The sequence below is a fragment of the Trachypithecus francoisi genome, unplaced genomic scaffold, assembly GCF_009764315.1.
Source record: "Trachypithecus francoisi isolate TF-2019V2 unplaced genomic scaffold, Tfra_2.0 Lachesis_group0, whole genome shotgun sequence".
NCBI classification, from domain to species: Eukaryota; Metazoa; Chordata; class Mammalia; order Primates; family Cercopithecidae; genus Trachypithecus; species Trachypithecus francoisi.
This window is the reverse complement of record NW_022681453.1, coordinates 95,254,761-95,272,060: the sequence shown is the minus strand read 5'-3', so window position 1 is coordinate 95,272,060 and position 17,300 is coordinate 95,254,761. Positions and strand designations below refer to the sequence as shown.

The following is a 17,300-nucleotide window of genomic DNA, read 5'->3' as shown; positions in this document are numbered from 1 at the left end:
TGAAAGAATTAAGTTTATAGGAAGAGGTTAAGGAAGTGGTTCTTATTCTCATTGTAGATGCAGAAAATCTTCAGGAAGCAAAGAGACAGAGGCAAATGGAAAATGATCACATGATGTGATCACAGAGAAATTTTATAAACAGAAATGGCTAATATAAATTTGTACTTACTTTATTAAGGTCCACTTAGTTGCCATCAAACCTTCAGTCAGTGTGCTATGCCTACAAATTCATTGTGTCAGCTATGTTTGGGAAAACCTGAAGAGTCCATCTTCCACATCTGGAATGATAATATCCTGACAAGAATGGATGGTACTAAAAGACAGCAAAATAATACATAAAGTGAACTGTATTAGAAGCAGGAACTAAAAATAAGAGGTGACTAAGGAAAGGTTAAACTATACCCCTTCCATGTACACACCAAATCCCCAATTCCTGGAGAGACAGGGAGAGACTCACAGTATATTGGATGAAGTTTAAGAAAAGAAAATCCTGAAGCCAAACTACCTCAACTGATAGCTTAGTTCCACAGTAACATGTTCTTTTTAAAATTAAACGTTGGTGGGTATAATATCAATTAGAATATAAAATCTACATGAGTTAAGATAAAACTCAAGACCTCAAAGTAATTTTGTACTGGGGGTGAAAAAGTTCAGGTTGCAGTTCCAAATATTAATACCCAAAAGATACAAGTTCACTTCCCAATGCTTTTGGTGGTGCTTATTCAGTTTGCAAAGCAACTAAAATAGAAGACAGGAGATACAATGAAAGGTTATGAAACCAGCTATGGAAGTATATAAAGTAAACAGAAAGTCAAAGTTGAAGTTTGGAAAAACTCACATTTAAAGGATGATGTTCCCAGAGTTGCCCCACTCCCACCTCCAAACCCCTGAAATCCGAGAGGCTGGAAAGGAATCCTGAGAGAGGCAGGGCACAACAACCAAAGACTAAGAGTATTTCAGATCAGATAGGAGGCTTTGGTTAACATGTGTCAAATTTGGTTAAAAGGTCAATGAGAATTATGACTGAGGCCTTCAGTTTAGCAAACAGGAAGTGAATGGTGACTTTTATAAGAGCAGTGTTAGTGGGACAGCTGAGTTGGGTGGAGGATTAACTAATAAACAAAATAGTTTTTAAATGAGGCAGAGAATATGAATTACTCTTGAGAAGTTTAGCAGTGATGAAGGGAAGGAGAAAAACAGGTATCTGGAAAGAAGAAGTATTGACCTAAGGCTGTTTTCAGAATGGAGAAATATTGGATACATTTGTAGACCAGGCAAAATAGGCAGAAGAAAAAGCTCATTAGGAATTAAAGGAAGATGCCAAGAAAATTAAGAAAATGAAGTAGAAGAAAGGAAAGGTTGTTCTGGACAGGAGGAAAATTGCTTTTCCTCTTCAATAAAGAAGGGGCCAAGAATGGTGGCCCGCACTGTAATCCCAGCACTTTGGGAGGCCAAGACGGGCAGATCAACTGAGGTCAGGAGTTTGAGGCCAGCCTGGCCAACATGGTGAAAGCCCATCTCTGCTAAAAATACAAAAATTAGCTGGGTGTAGTGGCGCACACCTGTAATCCTAGCTACTCAGGAGGCTGAGGCACAAGAATTGCTTGAGCCTGAGAGGCGGAGGCTGGAGTGAGCCAAGATCACACCACTGCACTTTAGCCTTGGTGACAGAGCAAGATCCTGTCTCAAAAAAAAAAAAAAAAAAAAAAAAAGAGAGAGAGAAAGAAGAAGAGGTGAAAGAGAGTGAAAATCTAGGTTGACAGGGAGACAGAGAGAGATTGTGAGGCCTCAGTTTTTCTCAGGAAATTTAGACATCAGTTTATCTGGTGAGTTCTGAAGACACAGGGTTGAGCTCAGGCATAAAGAGACAATAGAAGTTTGTTATATTCATAGAAAAAGAAGTGTGATTAGCTTTCTGTGTCAATTTGACTGGACTAAGGGATGCCCGTATAGCTGGTAAAACATGATTCCTGCATGTGTCTGAGGGAAAATGTATCCAGAAGAGATAAACATTTGAATCAGCAGACTAAATAAACACGATGTGCCCTCACCAACATGGGTTGGACTCATCGAGCCCATTATGGACCTGAATAGAACAAAATAAGCAGAGGAAGATCAGAGTCTCTCCCAGAGCTGAGAAATCCACCCTCTCCTGCCCTTGGACATCAGAACTTCAGGCACTCTGGGCTTCAAACTTCAGGACCTACACCGGTGGCCCTGTGTTCTCAGAGTGGGAGTTACATCATGGGCTGCCCTGGTTCTCAGGCCTTCAGACATGAATGAATTACACCACAGGCTTCCCTTGTTTTCCCCTTTGCAGACAGCTTCTCATGAGAATTCTCAGCCCCCGCAATCCTGTGAACCAATTTTCAAAATAAATTCCCTCATATATATCTCTCTAAATATCCTATTGGCTCTGTTTCTCTGGAGAACACTAATATAAGGAATCAACCAGAGAGAGGTAAAAGAATTGGTGAGCACATTGTAAACACACTAAATGCTACTTGATGACTTTAAAATGACTACAATTATATATTATATGAATTTCACCTCAATTAAAAAAGGTACTTAGCAAAAATGAGAAACTAAGAAGCCTGCAATCAGGGTTCGTGCAAGGAAATAGGAATGAATAAAATATTCAAATAAATTCACTATTCACAGTAACAAAGACATGGAATCAACCTAGATGCCCACTAATGGTGAGCTGAATAAAGAAAATGTGGTACAATACACCATGGAATACTATGCATCCATTAAAAAGAATGAAATCATGCCCTTTGCAGCAACATGGATGCAGCAAGAAGTCATTATCCTAAGTTAAGTAACACAGGAACTGGAAACCAAATACCATATGTTCTCCCGTATAAGTGGGAGTGAAACATGGGTACATACGGACACAAAGATAGGAACAATAGACACTGGGCCTACTACAGCAGGGAAAGAAGGAGAGGGACTGTGGGCTGAAAACTACCTAGTGGGTGCTAGGCTTACTACCTTGGTGGTAAGATCATTTGTACCCCCAACCTCAGCATCATGCAATATGCCCATATAACAAACCTGCACATGTGCTCCGAATCTAAAATAAACCGAAAACCTAAAATAATTTTTTAAAGATATTAGGGTTTTCAGTCTAGAGGAAGAAAACAGGTCTATTAAATGTAAATAATTGTGTTTTTTCCTTTGCAATGAATAGAATTCATTTGAGTTATTCTCAAGGATGTCAAAGTAATGATGAAGCACTTCTTTTGTAAGAGTATTTGAAAAATAATGACATGTCCAGATTGATATAAAAGTTGAAGATTTCCTTTGGGACAGTTCTGGCATGATTTGTGGGTGTGGGATGTTCTACAGTAATAGGAGTCATCTGTTTTGCCTGGGACATGAAATTCCAATAATGAGAAGAAAAATAGGATGCACCTTTGAATGTTAATACCTTCCTTACAGGGTAATATCTCTTTAGGGTACAATATCTTTTACCCTAAATCATTCTGTTATGGTCTTGAGTAGGGACAGTTCATTCCGGTTTCTTTATAGATGAAACATAAATACAGAAGCCTTTTATATTTCCTTTTATCTTCTGTTAATGCTCTGCTATAAACACTCAGCTCTGAAAAATTTCATTGTTGAAATATTCTGCCTTCTAGAGGATATGATAGTGAAGCATAATATAGTTCATCTCGGCATGCTAAAAAAGTGCTTACTGAAACTCACATGATTCATCCGTTTTTACTTTATTCCTTGTTCTCCCTTTGGCCATCACTGGTACCTCATGATTTTAATAAACCATGACTTTTTCACTATCCATGAACTCATTGGTATTTCATGAGGCAGTGATATTGTCCAGAAGCAGCTATACTTAAATGATCACAGCCTAGTTAGTAAGGAAGTCAAGCAAGTACTTATAGACAATAGAAATTATGTATTTATTCAACAGACATATTATCGCTTACTAAGTGTCAGGCACTGGGGTCCAGACAATGCCTATCTTTTCATAAAAATTATATCTATGGAGGGAGACATATTATGATTAAACAGTATCCATGAAATTATAGAGAAATATGCTAAAAGGAGAGTGGATGGATTGATTTGGAAAAAATCTGAATGGAAGTTGGGGAAGACTGTCTTAGTTGAATAAAAACCACAATAAGCAAAAGCTAAATGATGAAGACACGTGGATTAGATGGTACCTGTAAAGAATCACAAAGTAATGACCTGATAAAGTAGATGTCCGGGGACAGCAGCTAGGAAAAAGATCATGAAGGACCTTGGAAACCCCCCAAGAGAGCTTGAATATAAAGCAAAGCAATTAGTGGCCAAAAAAGTAGCCTGCTTTTAAAATGGGCTTTACCACGGGACTAGCTCCTTTGGTTGCTAATGAGGATTTATTCTTAGTCTTTTAACTGAAGAGTTTTGCAGATGAGGAAAAATGTTGGAGTCAGGGAAAGCTGAGGAAATGTAGCTACATCTCACATTTGTCTCTAATTACGGGTTCCACTGATGTACTAAACTAAAAGCATACGTGGAGAGAAGGTGGATGCCAAATGCTACTTTAAAAATCTAAGTTGCTGTACTAGGGTTCTCTAGGGAGACAGAGACAAAGGAGATATACACACACACACACATACACACACACACACATATGCACACACACATACACACACACATATATTTATATATTTATTTATATGTAAATTGTAAATATATATAAATGATATATATAAAGGATATTTTATATATAGAGAGAGAGAGTGAGAGAGAGAGATGAAAGGGGATTTATTAGGGAAATTGGCTCATGCAGTTACAGAGGCTGGGAAGTCAGTCTCACAATGGGCCGTTTGCAAGCTGGAGAACCTGGAAAGCCACTAGCATGACTCAGTCCAAGTCTGGAGGCCTCAGAACCAGGGAAAGCAATGATGCAACTGTCAGTCCAAGGCTGCAGGCCTGAGCACCTTGGGACCTGCTGGTGCAAATCCCAGAGTCCAAAGGCTGGAGAGCCTGGAGTTCTGATGTTCAAGGGCAGGAAAGGAAGATTTCCTCAGGTCCAGAAGTGAGAGAGAATTCACCTTTCCTCCGCCTTTATATTTCATCCCAGACCTCGGTCCATTGGATGGTGCTTGCTTATTCAGGTCATTGATTCAAATGCCAATCTCTTTTAGAAACACCCTCACAAATAGACCTAGAAATAGTCCTTTACCAGCTAGCTGGGTATCCCTTAATCCAGTATAAGTTGGGCACCTAAAATTAACTAACGCGGTTGTTAAAAACAAAAATAAAAAGTATCTATTCAAATTAGTAAACTTGTACAACTCAGAGGAAGTATTCTGAGCTTCTTTCCTCAGTGTAAAATAGACTTTCCATATTCTATTATACAATTAGTAGAGCTAAATAATTTAGTCCCTGGATACAGGATAATATAAATCCCCAGAATAATTTTGAATGACACTTTTCCTGACTTTACCTCAACATGGTCATGGCACTACTTTTTCAGGTCTAATAGCCTGGCACCTTCTAGTTTCTAGTCAGCCAACTTAAATGTAAGTAATAGTAAAGGTGATAAAAGCTACTTTTAGAAACACAGCTTTATCAATTAAAACTGTTTTTTCTTATTTAACATTTGATTTATTTAATATCTCCCATTCTGCCCACTCCAAAGAAGCCTTATATTTGTTTTTAATAAAAGGGATTAAAAAATGTTTAAAGCATTATATAACTATCATTAATTAACTGATCAATATTAACAAATGAGACTTAATGACACAACCAGTTATATGTAGAACTGGAGAGAGAATTAGTTCTATCCAACCAATTGTTAGATTTGATGGAATTGTTTATTCCAACCATATACCATTTACTAAGTGCTAGGGTAACTAGTAAGAATATGGGAACAGTGTAGTTTCAAATTTGGGCGTCGACTCTTGACCCAGACATCCTGGTTCTTTGCAACTTGCCTTGCAATCCCAGCTTTGCAACTTGACTAGCTACATGTACAAGACAGACTAAGACTGCGCCTATTTTTCAGAACAGCCAGTTGTTAGTCCCCTGCAGCTACTCCATACATGCTGAGTTGGCTCAGAAGATGCTCATCTTCGGAAGCTCCAGTGTCAGCCCAAGTGTTCAATTTGTCTTTATTTAAATTTTTTTTTTTTTGTATTTATTGTTTGGGACCTCCAGATCATAATGCCAGATTCTTCCTATGTCAGTTAAATATTGGCCCACTCTCTCTTCTCTTCAAATCAACTGGAGGAAGGATTTGATGTATCAAGTGGTTCTCCCATCTGGAGATTAGGGGCACCTCAGTTCCAGAATGAGATTCTAGATTTCACAGTTTGAAATGTTAGCAGGAAAGAGAATCAATCAGTAGCAAATTGCAGATATTACTTTACAATTTCTTTCCCATGAAAATAGGATTCTCTTCGGAGAGGGCTTGTTATGGCAAGTAGGTTAGCAGAAATGAGGGTAAATTCACCAAATGCTATTCTTATCCACAAGCAAGACAACCGCTACACCATGGCACGTCCAAAGTACACTAGAGAGTATTGGACTGTGGATCAGGAAGTACCCCCCAACCTCACTGGTTTGCAATTTGTTCCAAACCTCCCCATACTCAGTTCCCCTCTATTTTTGACACTCTTAGCTTCACACCTTGAAGCTAAGATCATTTCCCATTGTCAGTTTGACCTTGTAATCTGGCCTTACACTGTTTATATTATTAATATTATGTACCCAAAACCCACGTATGCTGGCCAAGATAACTGCCCCTCACCTTCGCATTCTGCAAACGTAAATACAAGATAGCCAGAGGTTATCTTGCACAGCACTAGATGAATCCCTAAGCAATGTCTCTTCCATAGAAGATCCAATTTTCAAATATAAGTTCTCTGAAAGCTCAAAGCTTGCTATAGCAAGAAACTCGTGTGCAAGACCATCATCAAAACTATCTTCTTCAAAAGGAGCAAACTACTGACCAAAAGTTTATTTTTTTGTTTGTTTGTTTGAGACAGAGTCTCACCCTGTTGCCCAGGCTGGAGTGCAATGGTATAATCTTGGCTCACTGCCACCTCCACCTCACAGGTTCAAGCGATTCTCCTGTCTCAGCCTCCCGACTAGCTGGGATTACAGGCGCCTGCCACCATGCCCAGCTAATTTTTGTATTTTTAGTAAAGATGGAGTTTTACCATGTTGGCCAGGCTGGTCTTGAACTCCTGACCTCAGGTGATCCACCCATGTCGGCCTCCCAAAGTGCTGGGATTAGAGGCATGAGCCACCAGACCCGGCCGACCAAAAGTTTTATCACTTCAATTTCTTAGGATGACCAGAAAAGAGCTGCTTTGTAGCTCCAAGGAACAGGAATCTGAGGACTACCAAGGGCCAACTTGAGTATTGTGACTTCCTATTCCATTGGGTTTAGCCCTCAGACATTCTACTTTTGACTGCACATGCACAGAGTAGAGTAGGTACTTGATAAATATTTGTTGCTGAATGAATGATTTCGAAATTATCAGACTAGTCCTTTGAGTCTCTAGTGACTGTGTATCTCCCAAATCAATATTAATAGCAACATGATGAAATCTGAAATAAATTTATTTCAGATATTCATCTTCTGTATTATTTCAGTTCCCACTGATGATTGCAACTAAAGGTCTAGGGGAATGCAAAAATAAATAGGCAATTATTTTGTGAAAAAATAAATTTTCACATGAAAAAGTCCCCTTTCCAGTAATACCACCAGTTCCTTAATTCTAGAATGCAAAGAAAATTGGAAATATTTATTGCACTGACATATACGGACTAAGACTGGAATTACACTTTCAGACAGGAGAAATGAGGTGAATAGTCCTGTTCTTACAGATTAACCAGTACTGATGGTTTTACTGACCCATCACTGACCGCTGTAAATGGTTGAGTTCTATTACCATGTCATATAACATGTTCAAAAAGAAAAAAGAAAACTTTTTCAAAATGTGAGTTCTAAGGGACTCTGGATGACTGTGTTATTTGGAGTTTTTTCACTTATATACAAAGCTGAAATGGCACCAAATATCCACTTTGCCTTCAGAAAACTACTGTTCTCTACCAACTCTTTAAAAGTAGGCATCTATATTTCTTGGCAAAGTTCAAAATTAAACATCAATCAAAGATTCTTAGCCATAGGTCCAGACCCTCTCTCTAGCCATGTATGAGCACATCTCAAAGGTAGATGAAATTTATAAATGCGTGTCTGGAGCCTCGATGAGCATCAGTGCGTGCAGAAAGGTTTCTGATGTGAAAGGTAGAATTGATCCCTATATCTGACTTGTATGTGGCATAATCAAGTGAAAAGCAGGGAATTCCTCCCGAGAAGAAATTCATTTTCCCCTTTCTTTCACTCTTTTTTTCCCCTCTCTCATGTTTTCTCTGTTTTTCTTTTTCCTTGCTTTTTTACATGAATGTAATTATCAATAGTCACTTGCTGATATTCATCCCCCATAGTACCTGGTGGCAATCGGGAGAAAAATTATATCTAGCAAGACAATTTCTGGGATGTGTCAAAAGACACATGTTATTTTTACTTCTCTTCACTTTCTGAGTTCCAGTCTACCACCCAATCATAAATATTATTCAAATATTTGAGCTTTATCTGTCTTTTAACTGAAGAACTACTTCGTTGTATGAAGAGTTAAATGTCTATTATGTAATTGTATATTTTATTCAAACAGTTGATATAATAAAGATATTCACATGCATTTTAAAATTATACACCAGTTTATTATGTGATATAAAATATAATGAAAAGAATTTATTTTTGAAAACTGTCAGTGAAATATCTGATGTACATCTGGCAATGAATGGTAGATTCAAATGTGATAAAATTGCCACTTGAAATGCATCACAGTACCAGCAGGCACGTGGCAATCTTACCTCCTTCTTTGATTACAAAGATACAATACTCACTATATCCCTCTGAGATTATCCTTTTGTTAAAATTTGTTCTGGTTTTCATAGTTCCTTTTGTACTTCAACAATCACATTTTGGCAACTTATTCTGGTAATTAAAAGCTGGATTCAAGGAAAACTACGAACTCCCACATTTGTTCATTCTCCTGTCCGTCTCTGAATTCCATCTTTTGTAATGTAGACCTTGTATGATGACACAGCCAAATATAAGAAATGTACCCATTTCAGATTTCTCCATGTATCCAACCTAATCTGATGTCTCATCCTGACAGACTGTAGCTCCCAAGAAGTAAGATTCCTGTGTTGCTCTCAGGAAAATTTGTTCCACTTGTTTTCTAATTCAATAAAGATACTGGTTTAAATGTGAAGCCACGCAAGAGAAAGATGAAGCCAAAGCTGGTCCCCCTGAGGAACTGTTTTGAAATAAGGCATGAGGACCCTCATTCCATTCAGATGTAATAGACTACCATCTCTTCTACCTTCATCAGGAAAAAAACAAAACAAAAACAAAATAGTATCTGCCTACAAACAATAGTATTTAATTACATGCACTTTTGTTTGAGCTTACTTCCTTGCTTTCTGAAAAAAAAAAAAAATGGTATTTAGACAGTAGTTCATGATGATAAAATTAAAATTTAGTTTTATGAACAAAAATTGAAACTGTCATTTGTAGGACAAAATTCAAATTTAAAATTGTTATTTTTCACTATTCTTAGATAGCAAGAGAAGTAAGAATTTCTTTACTGTGATTTACATCACAATAGAATTTTTTTCCTTGACAAAGGACCTTTTAAAAACCCCAGGAAAGGACCACAAAATAATCAAAGACTGCACATTGTAAATAAAACCCTTCAGCTGTTATTGAAACATAAGTATAATTATACACAAGGAAAAGGTATTATCAGCAGAGAAAAGATGCCTTAAGAATTCTTTGTCTTTTTCCAAACTGATGGACATGAGTGAGCTCTAATATCATTATGTTTAGAAATGGCTTCATCCAGATCCAACTGTACATCATTAATATTCACTTCCATGCAGCCATTATAAAAGGCATTCACTGGTGTGGCACTGAATGGAACATCTGTAAAAGCAGAATATTAGACTATTAGTCCAAGACTTTTAGTATCTTACTTGTTTACAGTGAGAGAAGTTGTTCAGACTTCCTATTTCCAGCAAAATTCTAATCCTAAAGGAAAAGTTAATAATGAAATTCTATTCCAAAAATATACATTAAGTGACTCTGATATACATGTTATTGTACTTCATTGAATTCAGCACGTCATGAGTTCCTCGGATTTCATAAACACAATTAGTTCCATTTAAACTTAAACACATTTGAGGGAGAGTAAAACAAGCATATTCTTGTGATATTCTATTTTTATTATACAAATAACATATGATTTTCTCTTTAAACTTAAGCAACATGTTAAGCATTGTTAAATCATTTTTTCAACTCCAAATTATAACTACTTGGAAATCTCTTTTCAATGCCATGATCAATATATCTCTTTTATTATTGTTGGAATAAAAGCAGATTTCTGTATTTTTTCCAAAGAAATAGTTTTTTGTTGAGCATGCAATAGGTCATGATAGAGGATTCACTTTCATGTACTATTTGGAGTTCCTAAAAATAACAATTTTCCTTCCTCTTTGTTGGCTTCTCCTCTCCATTAATCTTAACTCACAATGGATATTCTTTAGCCCCTATTCTTCATCTTCAATACCTTGTGGCAAAAAAAAAAATCTTGAAATTTTCAATTTCTAACTTGCCATCACAGTGAATAAAGTTCACACATTATTACGAGTTCATAGCATTTGTTAAGAATCCCTTTCAAGTTGGGCTAAACATCATAGATTTTGCCACTTTTCCTTTTTTGAGAAAAGAAATTACTCAAATTCATTCATTTTTTGAGGAACGCAATTACTCAAAATCATCCATTTCTCTTGGGTTTTAATTCTTCACATGTAATTTAGCGTGCCTACTTGGCATGCAATTAATAATTTACCCATCCCACAGTTTATACTCTTAATATCTCAATATTTAGCTCCTCTCAAATTTTCCCCACTCTTTCTCTCAAGACATTTTGCCTGAAGTTAGTCCTCAGTGCTGTTGCCAAAGTCCCAAAACCACTGCAATTTTGATAATTCTGCTTCTTTTAAACTCTTTGTTGGTTTGATTTCCTAAAATTGCATTCAACTAACTTGTGGATACGGTAGTAGGTAGATTTCAATATATAATTCATTCATTTAAACTATAATTTCACTCCCTAATAATTAGGCATGCTCGCTACTTACCTCTATTGATCTATCTATGTTACCTCTATTGATCGTTCGATCTATTTATCTACTGATCTATCTATGTTACCGCTATTGATCTGTCTATCTATCTATCTATCTATCATCTATAGCTTTTAAAGCCTATTTACTTCTATTTCCCAAAACCCCAGATACAATTTCCATGTGTGGGAAGTCAAGACCCTGAGCAGTTTAAGCAATATATTGAAGGTTGTCAGAGATCCAGACATCAAACTCAGAATTCTCCCCATGAGAATAAATTGCAAATGTCATCTGAAAATGCTTCTAAATAACTTTCTGTCTCTTTTTTTCCATTCAAAGTGAAATATTGGTGCCAATTTCATATTTTCCAATATTCAGTTAAAGATGAATCTGCTTTTCCTCCAGTTTTCCCCATCTTGGTAAATGGAATCTCCATCCACACAACTGCTCATGCCAGATACCTAAAAGTCACCCTTATACCTGCCTTTCAGTCATTGAATCCTATTAATTTTGTTTCTAACACATATCTCCAATCTATTCACTGTCCATCATCTTTACTGCTATCACCCTATTCCTGCAGCTTCCTCGGTTTCCTCATCTGTAAAATGGGGATAACAATAGCACTTACTTCACTGGACTATTTTGAAAATTAAACAAGTGGATGTATTTGAAGCACTTTGAACAATGCCCAGACTGTTTGTTTTGCAACAGTTGATGGTAGTTTAGATACTGCAACTATTGTCACTGCTTCCTCATCTGGACTACTGAATAGCCTCTCGGATCATCTCAATTCAACCCACTGTTGTCTCCCACCTATCCATCTCCATCCAGCATGCAGAGTGACTTTTTAAAATTGTAATATTGCTATACTTTTAATAGTTCCATGTCTCTCATTATAAGACCTATGACTCTGAATTCGGCCTACAAACAATCCATCCAACCACCCAGTTCACAGCCTCATTATATACCACTGTCTCCCTTGCTCAGTATGCTTTAACCATACTGATATCCTACAGATTCCTCCAGGGTGTCATCCCTTTCCACTCTGCCCACACATGGAACATTTTACTTGCATAATAACTCCAATCCCCACTCCCACACCTGGTTAAATTTATTTAACCTTTTCAGTATCAGATTTATAGTTTAGTCTATTATTCAGACCAGTTGTTTCTGGTCCCCACGACCAGGTGAGAAGTCATATTTTCAGGTTCTAAAAGTAACCCATACTTTTCCCTCATAAAAGTGATCACAATTTTAATTATTTTGATATTTTCCTAATTAGTTGTTTAATGTCTACCTCTGCCACTAGATTGTTTATTACTATGTTGCGAGCACCTGGGACACAGGGTCTTAATAAAGGCTGGATAAATGGGGCTGGGCGCGGTGGCTCACGCCTGTAATCCCAGCACTTTGGGAGGCGGAGGCGGACAGATCACAAGGTCAGCAGATGGAGACCATCCTGGCTAACATGGTAAACCCCGTCTCCACTAAAAATACAAAAAATTAGCCGGGCGTGGTGGCGGTGCCTGTAGTCCCAGCTACTCGGGAGGCTGAGGCAGGAGAATGGCGGGAACCCGGGAGGCGGAGCTTGCAGTGAGCCGAGATCCGGCCACTCACTCCAGCCTGGGCGATTGAGTGAGATTCCATATCAGAAAAAAAAAAAAAAAGTTGGATAAATGATAAGAAGAACTTAATAATAGATGAATAAATATTGTATAAATACAAATATTGAACTTATAAGACTATTGTGACGACGAAATAAAATAACATATCCTTTCTGGCTGGAATAGCCAAATGCAGCAAAACTTGATCAGCCTTAGTTTAAAGTTTTTAAACTAAATAAAACAAAAATATGCCAATAAACTGTTGGTACTAGCCCCTAGAAAAAGAATAATGAGTACTGGAGTTTATGTTCCCTTCTGATGCCTTTTTAGTATAATTATGTATTTAAAATACTATCAATTTGATTTAAAATACACTTTTTAAAACTGAAGAAAAAGTACCTGGAAGGCCACCCAGGTACGTGGCCACTTTTCCTGTCATTGCTTTGTCCAAGATGGCAAGTTGTCTTCGTAGCTCTTCATCGGAGATGGTTTCTACTTTAAGTGGTGTCAACAACTCCAGATTGTTTCTGTTGACTCTAAATTCCAGATGAGATCGTTGATTGGAACATAGACTTAGGGCCTGTATCCGATATATTACAGTATTTTCAACAGATAACACAATATCCTGAAGAGCAAAGATTCAATATAAGCAAGAGTAAGAGTAATGCTGCTTAAGAGTGACTTTTGAGTTTTTGAAAGTCAAAAACTAAATTTCAATAAGGAAAGAAAATGTATGATAGAGTCTCTAAATTTAAGTGAAAAGTTACTAATTATTATAACACTAACATAATAATTATGACTAAATTTTAAAATACACACTAGTTTTACAAACTAAGTTTAGCTAACATGTAAATGTATACTGGTTTCCGAAAATTCAGTAAGACAATCCGAACCTACAGGAGTGTCTTAAGCAATATCTTTCTGTTTATGAGCCTTCCTAATTTCCAAGTTTACATATGAAAAGGGAAGGAGTTGAATCACTCTTTGTTGAAGAAAAGACCTGGGAAATTTAAAATGCTTTAGTAAGCATATGTCAGCAGGACTAACAGGTTTCTTTGTGCCACACAAGCAATCCTATAGACTTGGGATAAAATAAGTGAACAGGCCCTGAGAAAGAAAAACCAGGGATTGCCAACAGTACATTATAGAACATTTACCAGAAGATTCTCCAGAAAGAAACTGTGTTCATTCTGCTGAACTTTTCAAACTGCCGTTATGCCTAAATCACTCAATGTGTTGAGTGTGATCTCTTCATGTAGCTGATATGGCACAGAGGAAAGTGATAAAACCATAGTCAGAAATGTTTATTTAGGAATCCAAGATACCTATTTGAAGCGAAAAGACTATACTTTGCAAATACAGGTTGCTTGAGGAAATCTGTTATTGTGTTGTATATGTCCATATCCTTAAACTCATTAAAAGAGATGGTCAATAAAGAAAATGTTCCAGAAAGATCAATGGTATCTGGAATATAGTTATGAAATATTGCACATAGACCTTATGAAGGAAATCTGACATACAAAGAAAGAATCATGGAGGCAAACACTCAAAGGATAAAATAAATATCAAAGACATGGCATGCGTTAACCTCCTCCACTGCATGAACGTAGTGTTGAAGATAGGAATTCAATTTTGTTTACAAAGAAAAACAAACTAGCAAATAAAAAAACCCCTGAAATCCAAATGTAGAAAGCTCCTTAAAGACAGGAGATTAAAACAAAAAAACCTCATCAGGATATTTTTAGGTTACTTATGGTTAACCACCAGAAACTTCCCATCCTCCTCCCTGAATCATACATTAAGTTGCAAACAGCATAACCTGTTTTACTACAATTGACATTATTCAACCATAGGTCTCTTTCTAAAATCTACTGAAAGCAACCAAGCCAGCCTTGGCATAGACATCAGCTTCTTGCTGTAACTTATTGGAATCCACTGTGGATGACACATAGACAGAGCAATTATCCTCTAATAGAAGTCTGAATGATACAGATCTTCTGATAACCCTCATATTTCCTTTCATCTAAGGTTTTTTTGTGTTCTTCCTCCTAATTTCAAATAAGAGTTGCCAGTAAGAAGCCAAGTGGACCAGTTTTAACTTTCTCTCCTTTTTCCTAACTTACTCTTGGGAGAAAAGATTAAGAGCGTAAGAAAGAACAAAACATTATAATTAAGCACTGAATATCTGACAGTGCACTGTAATTAGACTCACTTCTATGTTGACAGTACAGACTAATTCCCACGATGCTTAAAGGATTCTTAATAAGGGTGGATCTCAATGCACTCAGATGATTCCAAGCAGCCTCTGTGAGAGTCTGCCTAATCTTACCTATAGATGCAGTAGGTTTTTCAATCCTCCCTCCCCTTACTTCTTCGTTCAGACCTTGGAAACAAGCCAGCAAAAAAAGTAACAATAATAGACATTTTTTTGAGTCCTTAATGATGTGCTGGAGATTGTGCCAAATACTTTACATAAGTTACGTTATTTAATCTTCAAAATAGTCCTTTGAGGTAAATACTGCCAAATCACTTTACATAAGTTACTTTATTTAATCTTCGAAATAGTCCTTTGAGGTAAGTACTGCTATATATCCATTTTAAAAAATGAAAAGAAAAATAAGGCTCATGTAGGTTTAGAGTTAAGTTACCTGTGATTTTTCAGAGGTGGAGTCCACCAAGGACACAGCAAAGGGCACTGTGTTGTTACTAGAAACCAAGGCAAGCATAACACCAGTGCCCATGGATGGACGAATATTCAAGGTCACATTTATATGCCAACCCTCAGCATTGGATCCATTATCTATTTAAAAGAATGAAACAGAAATATGATCAATGCACTCCTAAAGTGCACCAGGAGGAATTATTATTAATACAGTCTGGATAATATTCAAAACTATCTTGTGTAATACTAAACATTTCGTTCCCTTTCTCAATGATCTATATAATCTAGGCAAAACAAAACAATAAAAATTTTTTTTTTTAATGCAGGTAAGAAACACGCAAATGGAGTCCCAGCTTCCTGTTCTTCCTAGAAGAGAATTCTGGAATGTGGTGTTAAGGATTATCATGGATTTTCCCTGTTGGCTCTTTAACACCTCTTCCTTCTCCCTTGCACACTCACCAATGCTCTCAAAGTGATCATATTTCAAAGTACACATTTGAAAGTTCAACAAATTCTCTGTAATCATTGAGGGAAAATCTGGGTACAGTTGCCATCATCACTCCAAAGGATGAATATGATCTATATATATAGGAGAGTTGGATAGTTTGATACTAGAGAAATACACTGACATCAGCAGTTAGTTTTGAAATCAGAATGGGAACCCTTGTTTCGTGACTCTCTTGTCATAATCCTCCACATTCTCCTTCTTCATTACTAGGTTAAGTGTCTATCCCACTAAAGCGCAAGCTCTAGGAGGTATATGTCTCTATCATTGCTCTGTTTCCCCAGCAGTCACTCGATAGATATTTGTTGAATTAATATGTTTCCAGAGTAGTTGGATTCCTAAAAATATTAGTTCATAATCTGAATGAAATCTTCCTCATGTAATATAATGTTACATATAGCAAAGCCCAAATACCACATGGAGCCCTTGAAAGGGTAAATGTGAATAAGGAAAATCATTTTCCTTTGACAAGATGTTCTTCCACTTAGCCACATATAATGTCACAAAGTTTTCCATTATAATCCTGTAATTCCCACCCAGAAGAAAAAAATAGATAGGCCAGGTGCAGTGGCACATGCCTGTAATCCTAGTACTTTGGAATTGCCTGAGCTCAGGAGTTCGAGACCAGCCTGGGCGACATGGTGAAGCATCTCTACTGAAAAAAAAATACACAAAATTAGCCGAGCATGGTGGTGTGTACCTGTAGTCCCAGCTACTCGGGAGGCTTGATTCAGGAGAATCGCTTGAACTCAGGAGGCAGAGGTTGCAGTGAGCTGAAATCACGTCACTGCACTCCAGCCTGGGAAAAAGAGTGAGACTCTGTCTCCAAAAAAAAAAAAAAAAAGAATGTGTATATGTAATCATTGTGAAATAAGTGATTTTTAATTGATATATCATAATTGTACATATTTTGGGGTACATATGTCATTTGATAAATGCATACAATGTGTAATGCTCAAACCAGGGTAATTGGAATTTCTATCACCTAAACATTTATCTTGAAATAAGTAAATTTAACACAGGATATTAAACTCAAACTAAAACGAACAGGCAAATGTATAGAAGTTAAAATGTAACATTAAATATTAATTACAAAGTAGATCACTTACAAATTATCCATGAAATGATTAATTACTTATTAAAGTAATTTTTTTAGATACAATGTAACTCATTTTCATTACCTTTTCAGGATTTTTTTCCTTTGGCCAAATCATTGTGGATTTAGTTTTATCCTAATTTAATCCTCACCCCATTTATAACTTAAAAAAAAAATCCTTCATATGCAGAACACAGCTAGGCATTGTATTAATTTATGTTA

The 17,300-nt window shown here is 36.7% G+C and overlaps 1 protein-coding gene across 1 annotated transcript in view; it reads right to left on the bottom strand.

The window, feature by feature from the left end:
• Positions 1–8,667: 8,667 nt before the first annotated feature.
• Positions 8,668–17,300, bottom strand: part of PROS1 (protein S) — a 101,209-nt gene continuing 92,576 nt past the window's right edge. Inside the window, exons 13-15 of the mRNA XM_033211570.1 lie at positions 15,464–15,615; positions 13,215–13,440; positions 8,668–10,015 (exon numbers count right to left, since the gene is read on the bottom strand). Of these exons, the coding sequence (XP_033067461.1) occupies positions 9,855–10,015; positions 13,215–13,440; positions 15,464–15,615 (539 nt within the window). The 3' untranslated portion in view covers positions 8,668–9,854. The remainder of the gene's footprint in view (positions 10,016–13,214; positions 13,441–15,463; positions 15,616–17,300) is intronic.